This window comes from Myotis lucifugus, unplaced genomic scaffold, assembly GCF_000147115.1.
Source record: "Myotis lucifugus unplaced genomic scaffold, Myoluc2.0 scaffold_53, whole genome shotgun sequence".
Classification (NCBI taxonomy): Eukaryota; Metazoa; Chordata; class Mammalia; order Chiroptera; family Vespertilionidae; genus Myotis; species Myotis lucifugus.
Window position 1 is genome coordinate 3,457,197 of NW_005871101.1, and position 26,427 is coordinate 3,483,623.

General features: G+C 36.4%; 1 protein-coding gene across 1 annotated transcript in view; it reads right to left on the reverse strand.

Moving 5' to 3' along the window:
• MEGF6 (multiple EGF like domains 6) overlaps window positions 1–26,427 on the reverse strand; it is a 172,777-nt gene that overhangs the window by 7,458 nt on the left and 138,892 nt on the right. The window contains exons 16-23 of the mRNA XM_023753913.1: window positions 23,727–23,858; window positions 18,117–18,230; window positions 17,845–17,973; window positions 15,239–15,364; window positions 7,120–7,248; window positions 2,927–3,009; window positions 2,406–2,534; window positions 1,717–1,768 (exon numbers count right to left, since the gene is read on the reverse strand). Coding sequence (XP_023609681.1) covers window positions 1,717–1,768; window positions 2,406–2,534; window positions 2,927–3,009; window positions 7,120–7,248; window positions 15,239–15,364; window positions 17,845–17,973; window positions 18,117–18,230; window positions 23,727–23,858 — 894 coding nt within the window. The remainder of the gene's footprint in view (window positions 1–1,716; window positions 1,769–2,405; window positions 2,535–2,926; window positions 3,010–7,119; window positions 7,249–15,238; window positions 15,365–17,844; window positions 17,974–18,116; window positions 18,231–23,726; window positions 23,859–26,427) is intronic.

Sequence of the window (26,427 nt, forward strand, 5' to 3'; positions counted from 1 at the left end):
TCTTTCTCCCTCTTTCTTTGTCAGCCTAGCCTCCTTTCCTACAGTTAAATTTGCCTAGGCTTCATGAGCGTGACACTTCTCCAGCATGCATGGAGTTACTCAGGACAGATTCAACATTAGGAAAAACTCGCATTCAGGGAGCAGAAAAAGGAGGTAAAACCAAAAGGAGGTAAGAAATAAATTAATTTATATAATACACACTCATTCATTTTTTGATCTTATAACTCTTAAAAAAATGAATAACAGCTGGACCTGCATGGCTCAGTGGTTGAGCGTCAACCTATGAACCAGGAGATCATGGTTCGATTCCTGATCAGGGAACATGCCCAGGCTGTGGGCTCAATCCCCAGCGTGGGGCTTGCAGGAGGCAGCCAATCAGTGATTTTCTCTCATCATTGGTATATTTATCTTTCTCTCCCTCTCCCTTCCTCTCTGAAATCAATAAAATATATTTTTAAAGAGTAACAAAAAAGATCAATGCAGGGTTTCTTCTATTTGTTCTCGTATAATTAATATTGAGAATACAGAGAAAAATCAAATCTCTCTTTCTCCCCTTTATTTTCATTATTTATAAAGCTGAGTTTATAAAGGTTGCCTTGCTCAACTTTTCTATTTCTCTAAATAGGAGAATCTTTGTCTATTGAAGACTAACATCTCTTGTGGTATTTTGAGATATTAAACAATTTCAAAACTTTTTGAACAATCAGCAACAAAATCAGAATAATGCACTATATTGGCTACAGAGTGCATTCCTATCACTTTAATGTCCAGTCAGAAGTTTAGGTGATTATGCCATGGTTTTTATTTGGGTTTATGTTTGCCCTAAGGTTCCCTGGCTTGGAACTTTAGAGCCATTGTTGGTGCCTTTGTTTTCCTCATCTTCATGTCCAAATTAATTGCCCAATACAGTCAATTTTTCTTTGAAAATATTTTGTTCATTTCCTATTGATTTTTAGAGAGAGAAGAAGGGAGAGAGAGAGAGAATAATTGAAGGATTAAGAAATATAGATTGGCCACCTCCTGCATGTCCCCCATCAAGGATCCAGTAAACCTGGGCATGTGACCTGACCAGGAATCAATATCAAACCAACAACTTATCTGTGCATGGGATGATGTTCAATCAACTGAGCCACACTGGTCAGAGTTCATCTGCTTTTCTATCCTAGTCCAGATTTTAAAGTCCTAGCCTATCACTATAGCTCTCCATGTGGACACTACTGATGGCTCCTTTTCTTAATAATCAATAATGTTCTCACTTTACAGATTTATTTCACTAGAATAGTATCTCTTGTCTGCTCAAAATCTTTCTTGATACTCATCATATGTAGGATCTGTAGAATGTATGTAATATGAAATATATGGGCCTTGAATAGATATTTTTTCTCTCTCTTGTATCTCTTATTCCAATTTTGAAAACAAAGCAAACAAACAAAACCACAAGGTGTTTGCTTCCACACTCCCTAACCCAGGAAACCTCAGAATGGTTGGCAAGAGTTCTAAACCTCAGGAGGCTTAGTAAAATTTGTTTCTGTAAAATGTATTTGCCAAATACTAAAAACAAGTTGAAAAACATGGAAACAATTTCAAACATTGCTATTATCACTTCAGAGGCTTTACAAAGCCCTTTACTTTTAAATGATTAATATTGGTCAAGCTTTCGCCACATGCCTTAGTACAAATGCTTACATGTATCTTCTTATTTAATCCTCATCATACCTTTTATAGTAGGTGTTATTGTTATCCCCATTCTACACTGACGAAGCTGAAACTTTGAAGTTAATAGTTTATATCTCTTTTATAAGGCAAAGCTAGGCCATATACAATGAACGCTAGAGCCTAGACTTTAACATCTTAATCTCTTGTGTTCCCATCAAGGCTCTCTGACATATAAGACAAATTATTGTATAATTCTTAATTATTGTACAATTCTTTTCCTAATTTTAGGTGAAAATATTAAGTCTAAATGAAGAATTGATATAAATAAATATGTTTAAAAAGAACCCGATAGATTTTTTAGAGTTAGGTCTAGATCAATATGAAACAAGCAGCTTCTTTATTTGTATTTTGTGTAGAAAGTAGAATATTATGTTCAAAAGGACCAGCAATCAGCTGACTCCTTTGGGTGTGTCTGCCTGTTTCTATTCCAGATGATTATAGAACATTAGAATCATTTCTGAACAGTAGTTCCAGAAAGGAATACAGAAGTCTAATTACTTAATGATAGCAGTTGTCAACATCTAGACCTTAAAGTTGAGCTATCAAATACATTGTAAGAATATACACTAAAGCATTAACATTTTATCTAATTTGATATAATGCAAATATATTACTTTTATTTTATAAATAGTTTTTAAAACTTAAAACTTATCGACACCATAACATGCCCACTCATTTTCTCTGCTTACCATGTTCACAGTCTCGTCCATAGTAACCTTGGAGGCACTCACAGCTTCCAGAAAACCTGTTGCAAACTCCACTGTTCTGACAGGTGCAATTAAAATGGCAGCCTGGGCCATAATACCCAGGGGAACATTCTGAAAAAGGAACCATCCAAGCATTAGTTCTAGTTAAGACAACTGAATACTAATGAGTTTGAAGACAAAAAAAAAATTAAAAGCAGATGAATCATTAGCTAATCCAATAAAGAGAAAAGACAGAAAGCACAAATATACACACCTTTTTAAAATTATTGAATGATCATCAAAAGAAATAGATATAAAAGTACAGTATAAATAAATATAAAAACCTGAATGAAATGGAAAAGTTACAGAAGACAACTTACCAAAATTATCTTACTTTGAGGCAGAAAACCTAGGCTAATTAGAATAGAACAATAAAGAAAATAGCTACTGAATTTTTTAAAAAATCCCATAAGACATAGGTTTCACAGGAAAATTCTATAAACCTTCGCAGATCAGATCCTCACCTTACTATTTACACTAGTCCAGAACACTGAAAAGAAGGAAGCTTTCAAATACATTTTACTGAGTATAGCATCAATTCCAAAATCTGACAAAAATACATTAAAGAGCTCAATTTCACTTATGAATATTGATGCCAAATTCATAAAAATATAAGTACATAGAAACCAATAGCAGACTATAAAGTAATATATCATGTCCAAGTTGTATTTATTCCAAGAAGGTAAGGTCATTTAATATTAGAAAATTCATTAATAAATCCACCATAATTATCAGCCAAAGAGAAAAGTTATATTATTAATTCCATAGATGTAGAAAAGACATGTAAAAAATAAATTCACTAAAATATTCAGTAAAAATATTGAGTAAATTAGAAAATCAATAGCTATATCTCAAATGAATATTATTATCCAGTATTTTACTTAATAGAGAGCAAAAAGCTTGAACAAATGGAATGATAGACCATGTCTATTCTCAGATATGATGAGTTAATATCGTAAAGATGTTCATTCTCCCAGAGAGAATAGATAGAGGACAACAAACAGTAAAAAATACCTGTGGTTTTTTTATGTTTGTTTGTTTTGCATTTGGACAAGTTTATTATAAATTTCACATGGAAATAATGCCAGAAAATCCTTGAAAAATAGAGCAATGAAGGGTGGCTGGCTCTATCAGTTCAAATATGTTTAATAAAGGCTTCATAATAAAAATGGCACTGCATTTGCACCTAAATAGACCAATAGAACAGAGCATCCAGAACTATCCCAAACTACATATAAATGCTTAGTATTTGATGAAGGCTAAATCTGGAGTTAGTGAGGAAGTTTCACTTGTAAAAGTTGCATTACAATAAGTGAAAAGCTATGTAAGGGGAAAATGGATTTGTTTCTCACACAATTCACCAAGAAACATATTTAAAATTGATCAGAGAATCAAATGTCAAAAAATGACATCGTATTGGTATGTAAAAGAAAATATGAGTGAACTCCTTTACTACCTGAGAATGGGGAATACATTCCTAAGTGCGACTCAAAATATAAAGAAAATAAAGGGAAGAAAGATATATTTTATTACAAAAATAAAACAAACAAAAAAATCCCTTTGAATCATGAAGAGCCCATTATCTAAAGATATTCCCAATGAAGCACATCCGCTGGGATTCACACCCTGTGTTGTTCCCTCCTATGTGGAACCTGGACTGATCCCAGGACTTGCTTTAGAAAGTCAGCTGTCATGTAAGAAACCAAATTATTCTGTTGGAGAATTATTCTGGTGGAACCCTCATGATGGGACAAGTGTCTTTATAAGAAGAAACATGAGTGTGTGCTCTCTCTCTCTCTCTCTCTCTCTCTCTCTTTCTTGCGACCCCCCCCCCCCACTCCCATGTAAGAATAAAACAAAAACAAGGCCATCAGCAAATCAGAAAAGAGGGCCTTCACCAGGCACTAAATCTGCCTGTACCTTAATCTTGGACTTCCCAGACTCCAGAACTGTGAAAATAAATTTCTGTTGTTTAAGTATCCTACTTTATGATATTTTGTTATATCAGCCTGAGCTGACTAAGACAAGGAGAAAGAAGCCATGTGGAGCAAAGCCTGGTTGGCAGATGTGTAAATAAAGAGGTTATCTTCTATATTCCAGCCCGGCTGAATCTCCAGAGAACTTCAGCCCCAGCTCCTATCTGAGAGAAGGACCACTCAGCTGAATGCAGTTAACCCTCAGAATCATGAGAGATAATAATTCATGGTTGTTCCAGTTTCTAAGTTTTGGGGTGGTTTGTTATATATCAATTAATAAGCAATCAGGTGGCAAAATAAAAAGACAAAACATAAACTTACCCAAATATGGGTGAATAATTCACAACAAAGAGTTAATATTTCTAATAACTATAGAACTTCTAGTATTATAGTAGAAAAAAAACAGAACCTTACAGAAAAATGAGCTTGAGTTATGAACAATTTATAGAAAAAATAAATGCAAGAGATGCTTACCAGTTACAAAAGACACTTAACTTTATTCATAATACTAAAAATGAAAATTAAATATCCACTGATAGAACATTTTTTACCAAGATTTTGATAACATACTCTTTTGATAAAGCTCTGATGCAAGAGATATTCTATATCTTGGTTATGAGGATGCAAAATGGTATAAACTCTCACAGAGGAGAATTTGTCAATATGTTGCAAAATTACATTTGCATTTACCCAGTGGCTCATCAACTCGTGTATTATATTTGAGATAAAATAAATAATAAATAAATTTAAATGATAAAAACAAAAGTTTAAAAAGTTTTAATGACAAAATAGAATAAGTTTCATAGAATAAATTTCAATAATAAATAGTTGAATTAAAATAATTTCATAAGTAACAAAGGGTTTAAATGATAGGATCAAACGTTAAAATATCTTATGTCCCCACATGCTGAAGAGTTGCCCAACTTAAAATTAAAAAAAAAAACCACAACAAAACAATATGGACATAAAGCCACTGTCTAATTATAAAGAACTGCTATTAATCTGATTCAGCAATCTCCGATATCACAAAATTGGTAACAGTTGTCTCCATAAATGAGGGAGGATATCCACATAAAAAAAAATCCAAGAAAATGACCTTAAATACTAGGTTTAGAAGCACTGTCACTTCAAAGTGTCATATTCATGTGAGAAAACCAAATCACAGAGAGACTGTGAACTTCCCAAAGGCATAGATAGAGCATGGTATGGGCCGAGCAGAGTTGGCATACGAGTCTGTCCACTCCTATTGCAAGGTGCTTTGTTGTGTGCCCTGATGCCGAATTTCATGATAATCAAATTCATAGTGAAGGATAGTGGGTATCACACTCATTGAGATAATATGTCAGGACGCAGGTCTAAAGAGCCATGACCCCATAGTTGAAAACAACTAGGTACAAGTTTACTGTCAATTTTTTTTTACATAAGGTGCCCCCAGTGTAGGCCCCCAGCAGTGTTCTCACCCACACTCTGTCTCCCTGCCAGAGACCTTCTGTCTATGCTGCCAGAACACAAAACCATCTCCTACAAAAGTGAGCTCTTAAGTAGGGTGCATGCTCTCCAGTATTGCACAAAATAATCAACTGCGGTTTGGAAAGAAGAATTAGAACTATCAATCTTTATCTTTATCCATTCTTCAGCAATTTAAACCTTTATATATGTTTTATGGAATGCATAATATATTAGCTGAGAAACACATAAATGTCACTTATGTGTAAAAAATATATTTACAGTGGTAGATGATGATATTTTCCTGATGAAATAAAGTTTGGAGTCCTCTATGCCCAGAGTCCTCTCCTTCACCCCTGGCTCTGCCCAGGGCCCCGCATCCTCCAGCCTGCCTGCCTCAAGGCTTCATCCCGGCAAGATAATTAGTTTTGTTATTAGTTCCTGTTTTATTGCTTTGTGATCATCGAATGTCATGAATTATATTTTTTAGAATTGCTTGATTTTCTTTTTCAATTTTTGTGAATGTTCAATGGATACATTTTCAGTGGTGGTTGAGGTCCTTTAACCTCATGCCAAGAAACTCAGGGTTCAGCAGATTTGCTGGCCACAAAGCCTTCATGCTTAAAACTGTTTGGAGGGGGAATAGATTTAGGTCTTAGAGGAGTTCTTTTATATTACTACTATTCCAATTACTTAAGGCAGCGGTTCTCAACCTGTGCGTCGCGACCCCTTTGGGGGTCGAACGACCCTTTCACAGGGGTCGCCTAAGACCATCGGAAAACACATATGTAATTACATATTGTTTTTGTGATTAATCACTATGCTTTAATTATGTTCAATTTGTAACAATGAAAATACATCCTGCATATCAGATATTTACATTACGATTCATAACAGTAGCAAAATTACAGTTATGAAGTAGCAACGAAAATAATTTTATGGTTGGGGGTCACCACAACATGAGGAACTTTATTAAAGGGTCGAGGCATTAGGAAGGTTGAGAACCACTGACTTAAGGGTTTTAAGACTTTTCAGGGGTATTCTGGTAACAAGGTAACAAAAATCCATCAATATTAACAGAACACTATTTTTATTGGAAATGCAATCATAATTACAAGTGGCTTAGGTGAACTTCTTGGGAAATTGCCTCTTTGGGGGCCTGTCCTGTATTTTATCAACCAGTGGCAGTAGCCTCTAGATTTTTATTGAATGAAAGAAGGCGGCAATCAACTTACTTTTTTCACAATAATTTCCTGTCCAACCAAGGCCACAGGTACAGCTTCCATCCACAGGATTGCAAAGGCCACCATTTTTACAGGTACATATTAGCTCACAATTTGGGCCATACCTTGTCTGGGGACATCCTGTAGTAAAAAAATAAAAACAAAAATCAAACTGAATAAAAATGTCACATGAGCAAACATTTTTCTCTGCTTCAGATAGAGTAATCATATCTAAGTAGAAAAGCATAAGAAAATGTTCAAATGAAAACACACACTCAGATGTATCTTTAAGGTAGAAGGCACATCACTGTCATTCATTCACGTTTTTATTCACTCCATAAATATTTATTGAGCTCATAATGATGTGGCTGGGAACTGGAGATCCCCTAGAGAACAAGCAGAGGTCAATCCCAGATTAGCAATGGAAGCCTTTTATATATTTTGTCTCAAAACTGATAAAGAAGACAGATGAGCAGTTTGTTTAACGTTTTTGTGCTGGAATAGGAAAAGCTCTGCAGCATACAATGGTGGGTGACAGAACAAACATATGTGGCCAGTAGGAGTTAAGACAGGAGAGAGTGAGGCTGGCCAGGCATAAGGAAAATTGAGTCTTCACTGTCAGGGGGCAAATAACTGAATGATGAATGAAGGAAAGTGACACCAATTGGGAGCACAAAGGCTCCCTAAGGCGAGACTAACCACCACTCACATTTAGTTGGTTTTTTGCCAACAGAATATGGGCCCGATAGAGCCAGCTAATATAATTTTTTAGGAAAACTTAAAATCCATATTTTACATAAATTCATCCAATCTTTGAACATTGGCAACTAATTAAAATTGCTTTACAGCACCGTGGGATCCAGTACTGTCAGCCAATTCAAACACATTTGTGCCTAGATTTGGCCAAGGATCTGCCATTTATACCTTCCAGTTTATAGTATTTTTATATAATGATATTTTCCACATGAATTATCTCATTTAATGCTCACAAATATAATATCCCTCTGATGTGGGTACATTATTCCTATTTTATACTTGAGAAAACTGATGCTCAGAGACTTAGGTTTCGCTCAGGCTTAAGCAGCCAGGAGAGATAAAAACCAAGATTCAAGTCTAGAACTTCTGACTTCTCATCAAGCATTCTTTCTACTCCAGGTAGCAGGAGAGACATTAGAGAGTTTTGGTTTTTTTACTCGCCTGAAAGCATTTGGTTAATACGTAACAGAGCATGTACTTGAATTCGATATGTATGCTTTTATTGGACTGAACAGGTGCACTTCATTTTAGTACTAAATGAAAGAAGAATTTTCATTTTGTTTATTTAAATAACTTTAGTTGTACAACAAATTGTTAGATTATCATCACATGTATAATGAGTTTCTTTAAATTAATTGCCATTTATTCTTTTTTAGTTTTTGCCTTTAAGGCAAATGAAGTAGAATCGATGACACCAAGTCCTACCAGTATACTATTAAAATAAACTTTCATTGGTTTCCCTTTCACCCATTTAAAGCAACCTCATCAGCCAGGAGGCCCATTCATCTTCCAACCTGAACGTTGAAAGGCATTGATGAAACTGGCAAATCTGTGAAAATATAAGACTTTATGATAACGCTTAAGACAAAAGCATAATTGGAAAGTGAGGAGGACTGAGAAATGATATTTTCCACAAGTCTAAGTGTTAGAAAAATGTCTGCATAGAATTGTTTATATAACTTCATTGCTTTTTTTAAAAGTTCATGTTATTACCCAATGAATATTTCAAACAGGTTAGTAGTCTGAGAAAAAGCATTTCATCCCTGTGCTCCTGTCTTCCAGGTTCCCTTCTCAAAAACATCATGGTTGCCATCTCTTTTCTGTAGCATAGGCCTCATCCTGACTACTCAATTAACAATTCCAAACCATCTACATTCTCAAGCCCCTGGCCATGCTCTATTTTTATTTTACTATAGATTTTATTTCCTTTTATCATGCACAGACATAACTTATTAAACATGTTTATTTTTTATTGTCTCTTCTCCACAAGAAAACAAGTTGCATGAGAACCGGGGTATCAAGATTTTATCTATATATTCTGTGAGCTTAAAACAGGCAGTGGCATTCAATAAATAGTTATTGAACTGAGTAGGTAAATAACTGAATATATCCAGAAATATTCCATGTCTAATAAGGCATACATGTGTATATCTCTCTTACCCTTTAATCTTTTTTTTACCCAAAATGTTAACACAGATAAGTAATATTGTAAAATTAGCTTTCTTCTGTAAATAAAAGTTTCCAAGGTGTTTCAAAATTTGTACATGTAACAGATCTACATAAATCTTCATTCATTTTTAACAGCTGCATAGGATTTATTGCATCTAAGAAATATTTATTTTACCAGTCGAGTATTGATGGCAAGTAGATTGTTTAAAATATTTTACTATTATAAACAACACTGTAATGGATATCCTCATGGAAGTCTTTATTCATATGTAATATTATACCTGAAGGGTAAGTCCCAGATGATTTTCTCAGTAAAGTGATATGTCCTTCTAAATCATAACAGATATTATCAAATTTCCTTACAAAGAGATTTGCAAATTTATTAAGAATTATCAATGTGCCCATGTTTCAATCTTCAAATTGGTATATTATGAAAATCTGATAGGTGAAGTGACATATAATTGCAACTTTAATTTGGATTTCTCACATTATGAATGATGCTTATCAACTTTTCATAAGATCTATTGGGTGTCATGGGTTCTTTTCTTGATATATAAGAATTCTTTGTTTAATAAGAAACTTAGTGCTTTGTTAGTCTTTCTTCTTTTTTATCTTTTTTCTTTTTCCTCCTGTAGTTTTGTGTTTTTGTCACAATTTATATCTGGCCTCAAAATAAATTTGAAAAAATCACAATGGTAATTCTATTACTGTCATAGCTTTGTAATTATTGTAAGTACCTGGAAGTAATTTTGGTGAATAAATTAAGGTAGGGATCACTTTAAGTATATTTTATTGTTCTTTATTTTTTTCACTTATTTTCATCATTTCTTATTTACTAACATAAGTATTTTGGAATATAAATTTTCCTCCATTTAACTGAATTAGCTTTATCCTATAGGTTGTATTATTATTAATGTTTTTAAATTTCTAAAATGTTGGTTTTATTTGCCCTTTTAGGCCATTGATTATTTAAGGAGATTTCAAAATGCCAATGCAGTATACTGTAATGGAATTCCCCCTCCCCCAGTAGGTATTTAGTTTTCTTATTGTTCCTGTTTTATTGCTTTGTGATCATCAAATGTCATGAATTATATTTTTTAGAATTGCCTGATTTTCTTTTACAATTTTTCAGGGTGCAGTTCGGTTTATAGCAATTAGACATAGTTTATTAGTGCAAGTATCAACAAGATTATTTTTATGCATATGTGTATACAGTAATATGTGTATGGGCTAACAAATAGTCTACTGATAAGCTCTTGCAGTCTATTTCTCCTTCTAGCATATGGCTTTTGCTTTATTAATTTCAATACCATGTTATTTATTTTATACATATCAATTACACTTAAATTTTCAGTGTGAATTTTACCCTCTATTATAAGTGCCCTTCTCATTAGATGCTTGTTGCCATAAAATTAACATTGTTTAATACTGATGTCATGACTACTGCTTTTCATCTGTTCACATGTGTTTGGTGTATCTGTACCCTTTATGTACTTTCATTTTATTTTGAAGTCTTTTCTTCTAAGATAAGGTGGATGTCATTTCTCTTTTGCTGCTTTCAAGATTTTTTTCTATTTTAATATTCAGAAATTTGATGTTGATACGTCTTTTGTAGATTTCTTTCTGTTTATCTTGTTTGGCATTAATACAGCTTCTTGAATTTTTAGGTTTATATTTTGGTTCATAAGGACATTTTTAGCTATTATTTCTTTGAAGACTCTTTCGGTTCGGCCCTCTTAGTTTTCTACTCTGAGATTCTGATTTATAAATGTTAGACCTTTTTTTTAGTGCTTCCACAGGTCCTGAGGCTCTATTTTTTATTTTGGTTGTTTCCATTTTTTGTGTTTAGATTTGGTAATTTATATTGTTTTATCTTTGAGGTCTCTGATGTGTTCCTCTGTCCTCCATATTCTGCTATTAAGGCCATCTATTGAGCTTTTTTTTTGTGTGTGTGTGTGTGTGTGTGTGTGTGTGTGTGTGTTTTGTTTTTGGTTATTATATGTGCCCGTTCTAGAATTTCCATTTGATTCTTCTTTATGTCTCATGTTGTTTCTATTTTTTCTTTTATGAGTTTCAAGCAGTTTTGTAGTTGCTCACTGAAGCATTTTTATGATGGCTCCTTTAAAAATTGAGATAATTTTATCACCAGTGTCATCTCAGTGTTCATATCTATTAATTATTTTTAATTAAATTTATTGGAGTTACATTGGTTAATAAAATTACATAGGGTTAAGGGTATAATTCTCTAATATTCATCTGTATATTGCATTGTGTGTTCACCACCCAAAGTCCTTCTTCACCATATATTTGTCCCTCCTTTACTATTCCCCCACCCCCTGCAGCCCTTTTCCCTTTGGTAACGACCATACTGTTTTCTTTGTCCATAAGTCTTTGTTTGTTTGTTCATTTGTTGCTTTCAGTTGTATATCCTATACCAATTTGAAATGTTCCTGGTTGTTGCTTTGAAGAATAATTTTTAAATGAAACCTGGACATTTTGAATATTATGATATGAGACTCTGGATCTCATTTAAATCTCCTGACTTAGTGAGTCTCCTATGACACTGAGGAAAGAGGTTCAGCCGATAGAAGTTAAAGTCCATGTTCCCCACCAAGTCTCCAGTGGAGGGGACTAAACATGACTCATTAGTGCTGGGCCAGGGTAAGAGATCAGGCCTCTGCTGACACCTACCTGACTGAGGGGTAGAGGACCTCCTTACACCTCTCCACTTGACCTCACTGACACTGTGTGAGGTGGTCTCATGGCTGATTGGTGGTAGTGAAAGTCCTGACTATCCACTAGATCTCTTCTGGTGCCACCCTGGCAGAAAGGAGTAGTGTCTCCTTACTATCTACTGGGGGGGGGGTGGAGTTTTCACACTCTCCATATGGTTTGCACTAACACTGCAAGGGGTTGTGGGGTACTCATTCTGACCTGGCAGGGGTGAAAGTCCCAGCCCCATGGGCCTTTTCTCACACCATCCTGGTGCAGGGGATGGTTGGCTCATTACATCCAGGTGGAATTTGAAGAATAGATTATTCAGGTGACCTGGGTTGAAGTTGAGGATGAAGTTTTATTTTGTAGTGTTTGACTGGAGTTAGACTGATTATTGTCTGAGAGATTTTTGTCTTGGTAGACTGCCTTTTTCCTGGTCTAAAAAAAAAAAGAAATATATATATGTATAATTGATTTCAGAGCGGTAGGGAGAGGGAGAGAGAAATAGAAACATCAATGATGAAAGAGAATCATTGACCATTGGTTGGCTGCCTCCTGCAATCTGGGATCGAGCTCGCAACCTAGGCATGTGCCCTGACTGGGAATTGAGCCATAACCTTCTGGTTTATAGGTTGACGCTCAACCACTGAGCCACCCTGGCTGGACTTTCCAGGTCTTTTGACTAGAAAAAGTAGGCTTATCTCGAGCCTTATTTTATCTGCACTGATTAGCTTTTCTGGGTTTCATGTTTCTCTGCACCCAGTCCAGGATATATGAGACAAAGAAAGGAAGCCCAAGGAACTCACGATTATGTTGTTCACTAAGTCCCCACTGTTCCCAGTGAGTCTGCCTTCTCTCCACATTTCAGTTTCTTATGTTTGTTTTCTACATAGTTTCTAGAATTTTTACTGTTTGGGGAGGAAGAAATAGAAAAAAGTGTATATAATCCATCTTTCTCTAAGTGAAAGTCTTGTAATTTTATATCATCTAGGGAACCTTCTTTAGACCGTGCATATAAAATTATATAATATAATGCATTTCTTTATTAAGTACATATTGATCCTCCAGTATGAATGTTGATAGAATTAATATGATTCTGCTTTCTCCTAATTTTACTCATTCTTCTCTTCTGATTGTAGCTGGATACAGTTTTATTCTTATATTTTCAATTACAGCATTCTCAATTCTAGCATTTACCATTACTCACTTAAACATACTTATTGAGTTGTCATATGTAAATATTATGTTTTGACACAGATCTATCCTTGCCATCCCACAACCATTACTACAGAAATAACATTAGTATACTTATACTTCTTCATCTTCTTTCCCCTTCCAGCTTATGCTGGTTAAAGTTATGCTAAAATCTCAACATTGTTATAATTTCTAATATTTATCTGTTTATCTTCATCACTTGAGTATAATTTCCACATTTGTTTTAAATTCATCACCAATTAAAATAGATTTAAAGCTCCCTAACAGTCTGTTTACCAGAGATTTTACATATATTACTTGGTGGCTCAAATTTATCTTCTATTAGCTTCTTTAAAATATTTTATAGCTACTGCATCCCTAGAAATATATTTAGTTGTTTATTAAAACAGTTATTTTATTTTTCATCATGTTATACTGAAATAACAGTTTCACTGTGTATAAAATACCCTAGTCATATTTCCCCCCAAGAATTTCATAGGCATTGCTTAACCATAGGCTGGAATGAATATTGCTATGAGGTATGAGGCCAGACTGATCTCCCACTTCATATGGGATCTCATATACATATTTTTAATTTTCCCAATGGAGTTTCCCCTTGCCTATGGGTCAGCCCTAACTAGCATTTCCAAGGATATAATGTATTCATTCAATCTATAGCACCAGCTCTTCTTTTATTTCAGATAAAATATCTTGAATATTACATTTGATCAATTTTCTTTTCCATTTATATATTTGTTTTCATTTTCATTTCATTGTTTGCACTTTCTTCAAGCATATTCTCTATGTACCTGGCTGTCCCATTGGCAGATTCCATCCTCTTATTACCTGCATTCAATGTGGCCTTTATTCATAAGATGTGAGGTTTAATTTTCTTATCCACTTCTTTCTGAGCTCGGCTAGCTTATTTTTTCATTTTCTTTTGTTGTGTTTTCATTTATGTCATGAACCCTGTATCTCTGCATTGCACTCATATTTTATAGAGGACACTTTTTCATTATGTCCTTTAAATTCTTGGAAGAAATTGTGGTTAATATTTTCAGGTTTTCCGTAACAAGCTTTTTGTTCTATGTTGAATTGTTACATATTTTGTTTCCAAAATGAAGAGAATTATTAAAAAATATATCAGCTTAGTTTTTTTTAATCAACTTTTTTTATATCCTGGCTATTTTTGAGAGAGTAGTGTGGATCTGGGGCTAGAAATCTGATTTCAGTGAGTAGGAAACCTCTTTGGCACAGAGGAAAACACCCTATGACCTACAGAGTCCCCTCTATCTCAGTAAAGAGTTGTAAATATGAGATGTCTGCTCACTTCTTGGTTTTACCCCATTTTTCCTGCCACTCTAAGATGTCCAGGAGATTCAAGGAAGCTCCTGCAGCCTTCCTAGGCACCCAATTCTCATGATTCAAAAAGGGGTCCTTAGTTTTGCCCTTCATGTGAGCCACGGAGAAGTGGCTGCCCTGCTGGACCCACACAAGAGCTGTAGGGACCCATCATCCTCTCCACGTGTCCACACTTCCCGGAATTTGACAGTTCTTCTGTTATTATTATTATCATTAATATGATTTAGGACAAGGAAGTTTCACAGTTTTAAACAGATCATGTTTTTCTTCCTGTCTCTTATTTTTCTTGCAGTTTTCAGTGGACTTCTGAAAGTTGAAAAGGATATAAAACTCTTCAGTTCTTATAATTAGACATCTCCAATGCACAAGTTTTGGCAGCGCTACAAAAGTTTGCTGAAGTGATTTAAAAAGTTTCTTAGTCGAGTATGCAAAAATTATTCCTTGTTTTTGTTTTCAATTTTTATTTACCCTCCAGGAGGGTATAATTCCTATATAGCTCTACAGGAGCTTGTAGCTCATCTTATGAAAGCCAGGTTTAAGAAGAAAGTGTTGTGGACAATACCTATTTAATTATAGTCCCTGGCACCAAATCTGCCTTCAGAGTTCAGCATAGTCGGTGCCTGGATAAACAAGGTGGCCCTGCAGTCATTGTTACCTTGCTGACACTTGGCTCCCATGTGGCCAGGTGAACAGTGGCACTCTCCAGTCACCGGGTCACACTGTCCTGGGCCACAGGAACACCGCTGGACACAGTCCTTCCCGTAGTGATCGGCAGGACAGGCTGCAGGAAGGAGCAAAACAAAGAACCAAACAAGAGCAGATTTTCCTCATTAAAACCTTTTGCCAGTCAAAAGTTTTAAAAACTTGTAAAATTTCTTTTAATCAAATAGATTTCCCGACTTGTCTTCAGTGTGGATGTCAATGTAAAAAGGTTACTTTGAAAAAACAACAAAAACAAAAAAAAGGAAATGTTTAAATTGTTGCTTACTTAATGTAATTTTACTTGACAACTGGAATTCCAACCAAATACCTATTGTCAGACACTTACATATATGATATAAATGACTCTTACAAACTCAGACTTGCTTTATCCCACGACTGTCTTTGTGTGTGTGTGTGTGTGTGTGTGTGTGTGTGTGTGTGTCCACTTTGGAATTTTAGCTTACACTTATACATCAACTAGAGGTCCGATGCACGAAATTCATGCAAGAGGTAGGCCTTCCTTCCCCCGGCTGCTGATACCGGCTTTCCTCTGGCACCCGGGACCCAGGCTTCCCTCATAGCCCTGGCTTTGTCCAGAATGTCTTCTGGAAGGAGGTCTGGAAGGATATCTGGTCTAATTAGCATATTATGCTTTTATTATTATAGATATAAGATCCAGTATGCTCACATCTCCAAATATTTGCTTATGTACTTATTAATTTATTTGTAAATTTATTCTTTATTTGAAACCAACAAATCTGTTATTTTAATAAGTTACATTTATTAAACTAATTATATTAATTAAAGTAAATTAAAAAGTAATTTAGCCCAGCCGGTGTGGCTCAGTGGTTGAGCGTCGACCTATGAACCAGAAGGTCACTGTTCGATTCCTGGTCAGGGCACATGCCTGGGTTGCAGGCTCGATCCTCATCAGTGATTTTCTCTCATCACTGATGTTTCTTTCTTTCCCTCTCTCTTCCTCTCTGAAATTAATAAACATATATTTTTAAAAAGTAATTTAATAAATTAACATGCTTATCAATTTATTTGCTTGTTTTTTTTTGCTGCAAATTCATTACAAAAAATTCATTGAGTTGCTTACCAAAATATAGGAAACACAAGGATAAAATAAATTCCTGTGAGAATCAAGTGAAGGTAATGCATTTACATAAATGAATTTCTTAATTCCTTGAACTTGTTAAAAGGTGGACTGAAAATTTGGCTTGGACCTACCTAGCTGCCAAAGTAAAGAAAAAAAAGTGCTCAGGTACAAGATCACAACTTTGGGAAGGCAAAAATACTCTCAATATTCAGGGGAACCATAGCTTTTGAAGATGCTTTGGCCTGAGGAAATTAGAAAATTTCTCCCAAAGATTCTCTTTGAAGAACAAACACAAAGGAGCCAGTCAGAACCTTTAGGAGATGTTTATGGGTTGGCTTCAACTCAAAGACAACTTGGCCGTTGAGGCCTCAGAGGCAGTATCCACTAGGTTTCAATTTTCCGCTAGTAGGAGCCAGGACTTTGTCTTTTTTTGCCTTTTATCCTCAGAACAGCAGGGTACTGAGGCAGGGTAATTAAAAATACCCTCATACAAAGAAGACTGAGCCATTACCTGCCCAGAGGAGATAAGCATGTTGGATATCTTTAGCACATAACAACTGAGCACCCTGCCTGATCACGAATGTCGTTATCACTCTTCCAAATAAAGAAACCTCTAGTTCACAATCACAGTAATTCTACCTGTAATTTAAGATCCTTGATGTTTTTTTTTACTTTTTTTAATTATAAAGTATAAGACACAGAACAGTGCAAAAAACATAAACGTGCAGCTCAGTGAAGGATCACAAAGTGAACATCCTCATCAACAGCACGAAGAACACAGGTCCAAGAACAAAGGTTGCCAGGACCACCTCCCCACCATGAGCTCTCCTACCCATTGCCTCCTCCCCCCTCTAAAGAGTATTGAGATCTTGCAAACTATCCAAATGCTTAGAAAATGACAGGTGTAATAAAGGCAAAATGTATTTGTTAAGGATATCCCCAAAGTGTTTAAGCCAGGTCATTTTTAAGGGATCTTTCATTTACAGCTGGTCCCTTAAACTATGTCAATAGTTGTTTTTGTGATAAGTATTAAGGTCTTTGGATTTTAGGGAATGAGTTGCTTTCTGAAAAGTGGAGGAACTGCTTAATTTTGAGCTGGATATTTGCTGAGCATAAATGACATTGTGGAACTTTAGATAATGAATTTGACATTGTATAGACAGGAATCCCCAGTTTGATCTGATCTTGCCAGATTTTTAAATCCTGTTGTGAGTCCGGCATTGATAGGGCAAGAGAAGTTATGACCAAAGGGCTCTCTTTGGCTGCCTTCATTGACTTCAGCTCTAAATCAAACTCCCGATGTAAGTGCTCCTCAGCTTAGAATTTAGGTCAGTTGGTGTTTGCTGTTGCTACAGTAAATTATTAACTAAAATAACTGCAACAATATCTATTTCCTGAGTGTGGGTCTTAAAAATTCTGCTTTAGCATTCCATTTCATAATAGGTAGAGTGACTTACTTTGACTGCAGTCAGCCCCAATGAAGCCTGGAGGGCAGTCACAGGTGCCAATCATGGTGTCACAGTTGCCACCATTCAAGCACTTACAAGTCCTTTGGCAATAGGGACCATAAGTGCCTTTTGGACATTCTGTTAAAGGAGAACAAACCATATGTGTTACTGTTACTTGAAGTGATCAGTTTAAATTTATGCCCGTAGACATGTGGTTTACTCAACATTCCAATTACTGTTCTTTGGTACTTTCCAGCTATTGATTCAAGGCGTGGACTTACCTGAGGATATGTGATGATCTAGATGCCATAGGAATATAGGTGAGGACATAAAGTTCCTGATGCCGCTAATTAATAAGCTATAAGGAACAACTTTGAACTTCTTTGAAAATCTTACTTTTAGAGAAAAATCAGAATAGGGGACAATTTACCAAACAAGGTTATTTCATTCCAGCCTAGATAAATTTATTATTTTGATTAATATTTATGTGTTATAGCTTGTCTTGCCTGGAACGATCTGGGTATAATACAAGTAAGAATTCAAAATAGCATAGAGGAAGTGTCTTTATTTTCTGTTCGTTTCTCAGCTTTCTACTTTCACATTCATGAACATGTAGCCTACCATGATGATATCTGTGATAGAAATTTTAGACAAATATCCATATTTCAAGATAAAGGGAGACTGGACAGGACCAAGAGTGAGCTGAAGACCCCATTATCTGTGCAATGATGGAAAGATTGGGGGTGTTTAGCTAGAAGAACAATCCAATTAAAACATGAGCAGAGGACCTGAACAGGCACTTTTCCCATGAAGACATATAGATGGCCAACAGATATATGAAAAGATGCTCAACTTCACTACCAATAGGAGAAATATAAATCAAAACCATAATGAGATACCTCCTCACACCTATTAAATGGCTATTATCAATAAGACAAGAAGTAACAAATGCTGGAGAGGATGCAAAGAAAAGGGAACCCTTATACACTGCTGGTGGGAATGTAAATTGGTATAGCCTCTATGGAAAATTTTAAAGTCTTGAAATTATAGAAGTTTGAGTTTCAAGAGACCTCAGCTCCATTTGGTTCAACTCTTATTTTAAGATGACAAAGTTGAGGCCTATAGACATGAAATATCTATTGCACAACATTCTGTCACCAGTTGAAGATAACTCTCTTTATTTTTGTCATATATTTAAAAATATAATGCTATAGCAAGTTTGGAATAGACTGTGATTTGAACCCTGTATCTTCCACCTTGAGTGTTACCACCTTGAGTAAGTCCTTTCTTTGAGTTTCTGGTTCTTCATTCCAAAGGGGATAACAACAAAATCACAGGCTTATTGTGGGAACTAGAGTGAAAAAATAGAATATCTAACACATTACCAAACCCATAAATCAACCAAGTCAGTGGTAGCTATTATTTTCATTGATAGTGACAGGATCATTGGTGGGCCTGTAGCATAACCCTTTCCTTACCTACTTGACCTGAGTCAAGTGATTTAGTATTTGCCTTAGGTCCTTTCTCCTGGAAAAATCTTTTCCTTGGAAGCATAGCTCTAAGTGACTAAACTAGACAACATGACTCTTTCTTCCCTCTCTTTCATTCTGTATTTTTATGTAAGAACTAGAGGCCCGGTGCACGAAATTCATGCACTCAGGGTGAGGGGTTCCTCAGCTCGGCCTGTGCCCTCTTGCAGCCTGGGAGCCCTCGGGGAATGTACAACTGACAGCTTGGGGGATGTCTGACTGACGTCTTACCTAAGCCGTCAGTTGGACATCCTTAGTGCTGCCACGGAGGAGGGAGAGGCTCCTGCCACTGTTGCTGCACTCCCCAGCTATGAGCCCAACTTCTGGGTGCTCCCCCTGTGGGAGCACACTGACTACCAGGGGGCAGCTCCTGCATTGAATGTCTGCCCCCTGGTGGTCAGTGTGCATCATAGCGACTGGTCATTCCACCATTGGGTCTATTTGCATATTAGCCTTTTATTATATAGGATGAGATGGCAAAGAACATTTTTAAGTACTTCACATGTATCAGAGTTTTAGAGGTATAAGTAAAAAAAAATGGTTTTCTTAGAGGTTCAGATTTTTTTATAATTCCTACAGATATCCTGTTCTACACCCAGGGTTCTCACCTTGAATCTCAGACTCATAAAGTGGCTGCTTCTTTCTTTCCCCCCCGAGTGCACAAATTTTTGTGCACCGGGCCTCTAGTTTTAAAATAAAATTCTCCATGATGGAGGTACGACCGCTACCCTTCCCATTGGCTAATCAGCGTATCCTTATGCAAATTAACTGTCAGCCAAGATGGCGGCCTTTCTCTATAAAAATGAACGAGTTTATTTCACCTTCCCTTTTGTCATCCCCTCCTTCCAAGGGATATCAGTTTTTATAGCTAATTGACACTTTTCTGGTACACAACATTCTGTAGTCCTTCTAAGAAATTCTTTAACTCCTTCACAAAAATTCAATAGAATGAGCCTACAAACAAAATTAATGATTAAAAAAGTCTCCATCTCCTCCTCTTCTCTTATTATCCAAGATAAAATATTCTTCTTCATGTCCTTCTGGGTCAGTCTTTTAGAAAGTAAATTTTTATAGTTTGTACCATTACTATGTGTGATACTTTAAAAATGTTTGATTGATTGATATTGAAGTACATACGGAGAGAGCAAGTTGAAGGCATGGGGTTTGAAACAAGGAAGTCTAGTGTGTACTGCTGGCATGTTGCCTCCACAAAGGGGGTTAAATTAATAAGAGTTGATTAGCATAGAAAATTCTGGAGTCACATTACTCTGAAGTGAACGGTGACATGGATTTTTGTGCAAATAAGGAAAAGAGCAACCCCCAATAGAGTGAAACTTATGAACTTGTTAATGAGAAAAATGTTAAGTTGTGAATATAATTATGGGTATCAGAGAATCAGTATCTCAGTTGGAAGCGGGGGGAGGTTATATATAATTATATGATAAATTTAAATATCTGATATATGTAAATCTCTATATTTTGAGATCACTTTTATGTGATTCAAAATTACTTTGGAAACATAATTTCCCTCTGAGGTATACCCATTTTGCAAACTATCTTAATGGTGGTAGAGCATTTGATAAAATCATTTCTTTGTTATTTTATATATATAGAGAAAAAATTACCTGATTTTTAGCCTTCAATTTAGTTATCCTTTTGAAATAGGACACTGAATTTGATGAACAAATTAATGAGTCCACCATCTGTTGAAAGACAGTATATGTGCTAACCTCTTAGTCCCACAACTCATTAAAGTGGTATCAAGAGTATGGTATTTGTTTACAGAAGAAGTGCCCATAGCTATTTTTCCCCTCAAAAATAAGTACTTTGATGAACAATTCCACTTTCTTGCATAATTCTGTAGCTATGTAAAAATGTGTCTTCTGGAATCAGGCACACATCCCTTGCTCAAATGTTCAATAAAGTGAACAAGGAAACACATGCCCAGAACATAATGATTTTATTTGACTTGCTTGCATGAAATTCAGCCTCCTTTCCCTCATTTCCTAAAGTTCCATTTTGATCATTACTTGGCTTTTGGTCTGCCATTTACAACCACTTCTCCCGGGAAATTTTGTCTCTCTGACAAGGGATGTTCAGTTATTTTCTATTAAAAGGTGACTGCCCCCCCCCCCACACACACACTTGTACCATCCCCTCTCCTTAAAGCAGCTTGACTAGGAAGAAGCTTGAATATGAATTCACAGTCCTGATTTGTTTAACATTAAAGGCGACTCTATACTATGATGATGTAAATGCCTTTGTAGTTTCATTAGGAACTTGGAACAAGCAAGATTGTGACTATATCCTGAGTCATAGCTCTGAAGCAGATAAAATGCATAAATCTGTTTTGAACAGGGTCTGATTTCCTAGTACTTGACCAGATTACTCACAAGTCACACTTACACTAGCCATTATTGTGAACTTTTATTTTACACTTAAAAGAGATACTCTGATTTGGCCTGTAAATGTTCATTGCTATGAGCAAGAAGAACATGAGAACGAGACTGCTATCAACATCTTGATATCATCTCCTGGCACAGGTGAGCTCTCCTGTGGCCCATTTTTCTCCAAACATTCGATACCAAGTATAAGGGTGCTTTATGAATACTGTCAACAGAATTGCCCATGTTTTGAGAGGACCTCAGTGCCTTAAATTCTCTCAAAGAGAGTCATTATACCTAGTGAGTACTGCAGGTTACAAAAATAAAAGATTTCCAAGGTCCATAGTCACTTTATGATTTCTTAAAGGTCCAAAAATACACAGCATGATGAGTTTGCATCTCCTGGGGACGCTTGTTTTTTTCCGCATGCTATCCACGCACTGAAACTGACCAGCCCGTTATAAATTATGGGCAAGTGGTACGATTCCTACTGCACATTTGTCTGCTTCCTCTGACCTCTACCAAGAGAAAAGTTGGATCCTCCAATCTGAACTTGAGAACATGAAAGCCCAGTTGTTTTTGGCTGCTGAAACTTTTGCTTTTGAGCCAGCTGCACCTTTTATGAATATTTTCTTGAACCCCTTTTCGTAGTCCTGTAATTACAGTGGATGTTGCCAAGGAACCTTAGCAGCAACTTCCAACCACGTGTTGCCTGGAACTAAGCCAACCTGACTAGTCAGGGAGCAGCTCCCTGCCTCAGCCTTGCTTTTACAAGGCGAAGTTACCCTCCTTCAACCCAACGTAGCTTGCCTTGCCTTCTAAATAAAAGTGCTATCTGCTTTTTGTAACTTGATAATATTTTATTAACATAAAATATCTTGATATCTTGAAGTAATTCTTCCTGAGCAATATGACAGAATCAAGTGTGAGGGAATCATTTCTTTCTCTACTACAAGTGTGCTTAAAATTTACCATAACCAAAAGAAATAATTAAAATTTTAATAATTTTATATTTTAGTTCTTCATTTTGAATAACTGTAGTGGTTATGGATTCCAAACACAATGCTATATGAAACCACTTCATACACACTTGTGTGTTTAGCTGGTAATGTTTAAAATTAGGGCAAAAAAGGAGAAGTGATATTCAAAATATACATTCTGTGGCCTGCAGAAAATTAAAATCAATAGCTTGACCATGAGTGTATATTTCATAGGTGGCATTTGAAGGGGTAGGGAATCCAGAAATCAGTCCACATACTAGCAAAATTAGGAAAGGAAAAATAGAAGGAATCTGCGTTGGGAGCAACTAAGAGAAAAGAGTGACGATGGCCAAGTTGGGGAAAAAAATGAAACTGAAGCCAAATCATTTTATTCTTAAACCTATAAAAAGTACATTACAAATAATTACAAGCTTAAAAATTAAGTAGCTGACTGAACATTTTAACATGCTCCTTGGGACTTTTGATTGTGTGTTCTCCTATAAACATTTTCAATGTTAAAATTCCTAAGAGATCAATATAAGGTGTTTGGTCTAGGGACTATTCTTTTATTTATTACATAACAATGAGCCAACTGGCATTTTATCCTTTAAGCAAATCATTGTTTTCATTCCAGAATAACAATTTGTTTAATTTGATTGTTCCTAAGCAGATCCTAGAACTTACTTGATATATCACTTTCGTATATTGCTATTTCTGTACGTTGATTTATAATAATCAGTTCATGTCTTATTATTTATTTCTTTTTCTTTATCTGTTTCTTGACTCTTTTCAGGGAGATAATTTTAATGGAAAAGGCAAAGTCAGAGAACAAATTACACAAAAAAGTTTATATTTTCAACCATTCCAATAAAAATTCCCATAAGATCTGTCATGAATTAGAAGCTTGAATTCACATTTGCTCTTTAGCATTCCAAATGATGACCCACTCTATCGGCGTCTCTTCCATAAGTTACAACTAAAGCGGAGAACACACTTACCGAGATGACAGTGGTTTCCATGGTAGCCGGGCAGACAGGTACATCTCCCCGTGACTGGGTGACAGTCCTCTTTCTCGGCCGAACACTGACATACCTGTTTACAGTCCTTCCCATATGTGCCTGGTGGACAAACTAAGGGGAAGAGGAAATGTAAACCCAAATGAATTAAATTTGTCTGTGTAAATATAGCTCTAAAAGTGAAAGCAGGGGGAAATTTATTAAATAAGACCATTGCCTACAGAAGCGTGCTGCCCTTTGGGATTTAGGTTTCATTAAATTTACTTGGGGATTACTTCACTGTTTTATTTTGTTTTGTGCAGTCAATTTGTGACCAACTGTCAAGGGCCGGCTGCAATTTTCTTGTCACTGAAGAAAATCATAGGGTGATGTCAGGTAAAATCAACTAAAATAATAGTATAATTCATAAGGGACCGCATATCTGGATGAAGATATTTTTTTCTGCTGCAGCCGGTTTTAAATTCTCAAGGTTGTTTCTCTCTGCACATTAGTGTGGACTGTATTTGTGTCACTTGTCAGCGACTCTGCTGGGTTGTGCTGTTTCTTTTTACAGGCCGAGCAGTAAAAGCTTTCGCTCCAACTTCTAAATAATACTGTGCCATTTTGTTAAGAAAATAAAAGGCTTTCTGGGTGTTTTTCAGCTTATAAAACAGAGTCAAGTAGACATTTTGAGTTTGAATTGTGTCTAAAGACAATTCAAACAAATTGGTAAAACAAAACAAAACAAAACAAAAAAACATTTGACAGGCTAGTTATTATATATCCTACAGACCTAAAATTGAATAATCATTTCTAGATCAAGCTCTTTATTGATCGCCTAGGGCGGTTGGCATCATGAAATGCTTCCCATTGGAGAAGTTATTAACCTCCTTGTTCATTGCATCCATGCTTTTTGTTGATGTTCCTGGGTGCCTGTGCTGTCACTGGTTTTCTTAGCATCCACTATCCTTAAGGACATGTCATCTTCCAGTTTTCTTTAAGTAAAAAATGGCAGCAATGGCATAAATTCTAATTTCGAGGGCCATCGGTTGCTTGCTTAGTATTAAAAACAAAGGTTAAGGAAACACAGGGGAATAAATAAAAAAGGAGGGTCTGATTTTTACCTTTCTGATTGGGAGATGTGCAAATACAAGAGCATTAGCTGGAACCTGACTCAGTTTCTGAACAGCTATTTATGTAGTCTGCTGTTGGGCTATACTCTTTTATCTGAGAATCACTGATTGCTCAAATCCATACCAAGGAAGCATTTATCCTGCACTTGCCAGGTATGCCGAAAAGCACATCAAGCTTTAGTGCCTGAAAGGTTTACTCACTTTTTTTGTTAATAAGAGGCTAAGCCAGAATAACTGACCAGGGCATTTCAGAGGTGACTGTGTGATATTCTTCCTTCCCTCACCTCATTGTCACTAAACACATGAAGTCATCATTTACATTCCACTGGGACAAGATGAAAAGAGTTCCCTAAAGGGAGGTTTCTAACGTGAAAGGCTTGCAAACAATCCGAAAAATTAAAATATGTTTTGTTAGAGGCCTCTGATAACTTTAGAAACCAAGAGCTGCAGTTATTACAAATTCTTCTCATGAGTTTCTTCCCATCACTGGGAAGACTGGGTTTCTTTGTTTTTTGTTTTTATGTGTGCGTGTGTGTGTTTTTTTTCTTGCCACAGGGTTAAGTGAGCATAGAGCGTAGTCCTACTACAGCAACTATGGCCACAAAACCTGTGTTCTGTGGAGGTTAATAATATTAAGAGGTCAAAGTGGCTGTGCTGAACACAACGGGATTTATTTTATAAGGTCCAGTACCCCAATTTATTTAGCCATTTCCATCTTGAGGTCTGGGCCCACTGGCATAGGGCTTTGAGGAAAGGGACATTTGAACTGGTCTGCTTTGAGAAGAGCCATCAAGAATGCTGTGCTGGTCTGCAGGCATCCATTGAAGGTCATGTGGGCTAGAGGACATGGCATGTACTTAGGTCAGGCACTGCCATGGACCTTATCGCTGGCTTTAAACAAGCTGCTTAAGCTGCAAGGCCCTCACTTTCTTTTTTTTTGTTTTGTATAATCTACACTAATAAAAGAGAAACATGGTAATTAGCATACAACCGCTACCCTTCCCATTGGCTAATCAGCATATCCTTATGCAAATTAACTGTCAGCCAAGATGGCGGCCGGCAGCCACGCACTGAAGCGAACAGGGAGGCTTGCTTGCTCCAGTGACGGCGGACTCCAACATTCCCCATTCCCCGCCTCACTTGCCGGCCTCTCAGCTGCAACTCTAAGCAACTATGTACTATGTTGCAAATAAGAAGCTAAACAAAACCCCAGAAACCGGCTTTCAGTCAGCCAGGTTCAGCCAGCCGGACCGCAACATTGTATCAAATACAGAAGGAAAAACAAAGGCCAGAAACCTGCTTTCAGCAGCCGAGGCCTCAGAGCTAAAGCTGGCCCAGAATAAAAAAAAGAAAAGAAAAAAAGGAGCAGTTGGGAGCTTTAATCACCCGCCAGCCGGAAAACAGCCCTCAGCCCCTCACCCAGACTGGTCAGGCACCCCAGTGGGGGACCCCGCCCTGGTCCAGGACCACCTTCAGGGCAAACCAGGCGTTCCCTACCCCTTCCCCAGGCCTCTATTCTATATAGTAAAAGGGTAATATCCTCCCGGCACTGGGATCAGCGTGACAGGGGG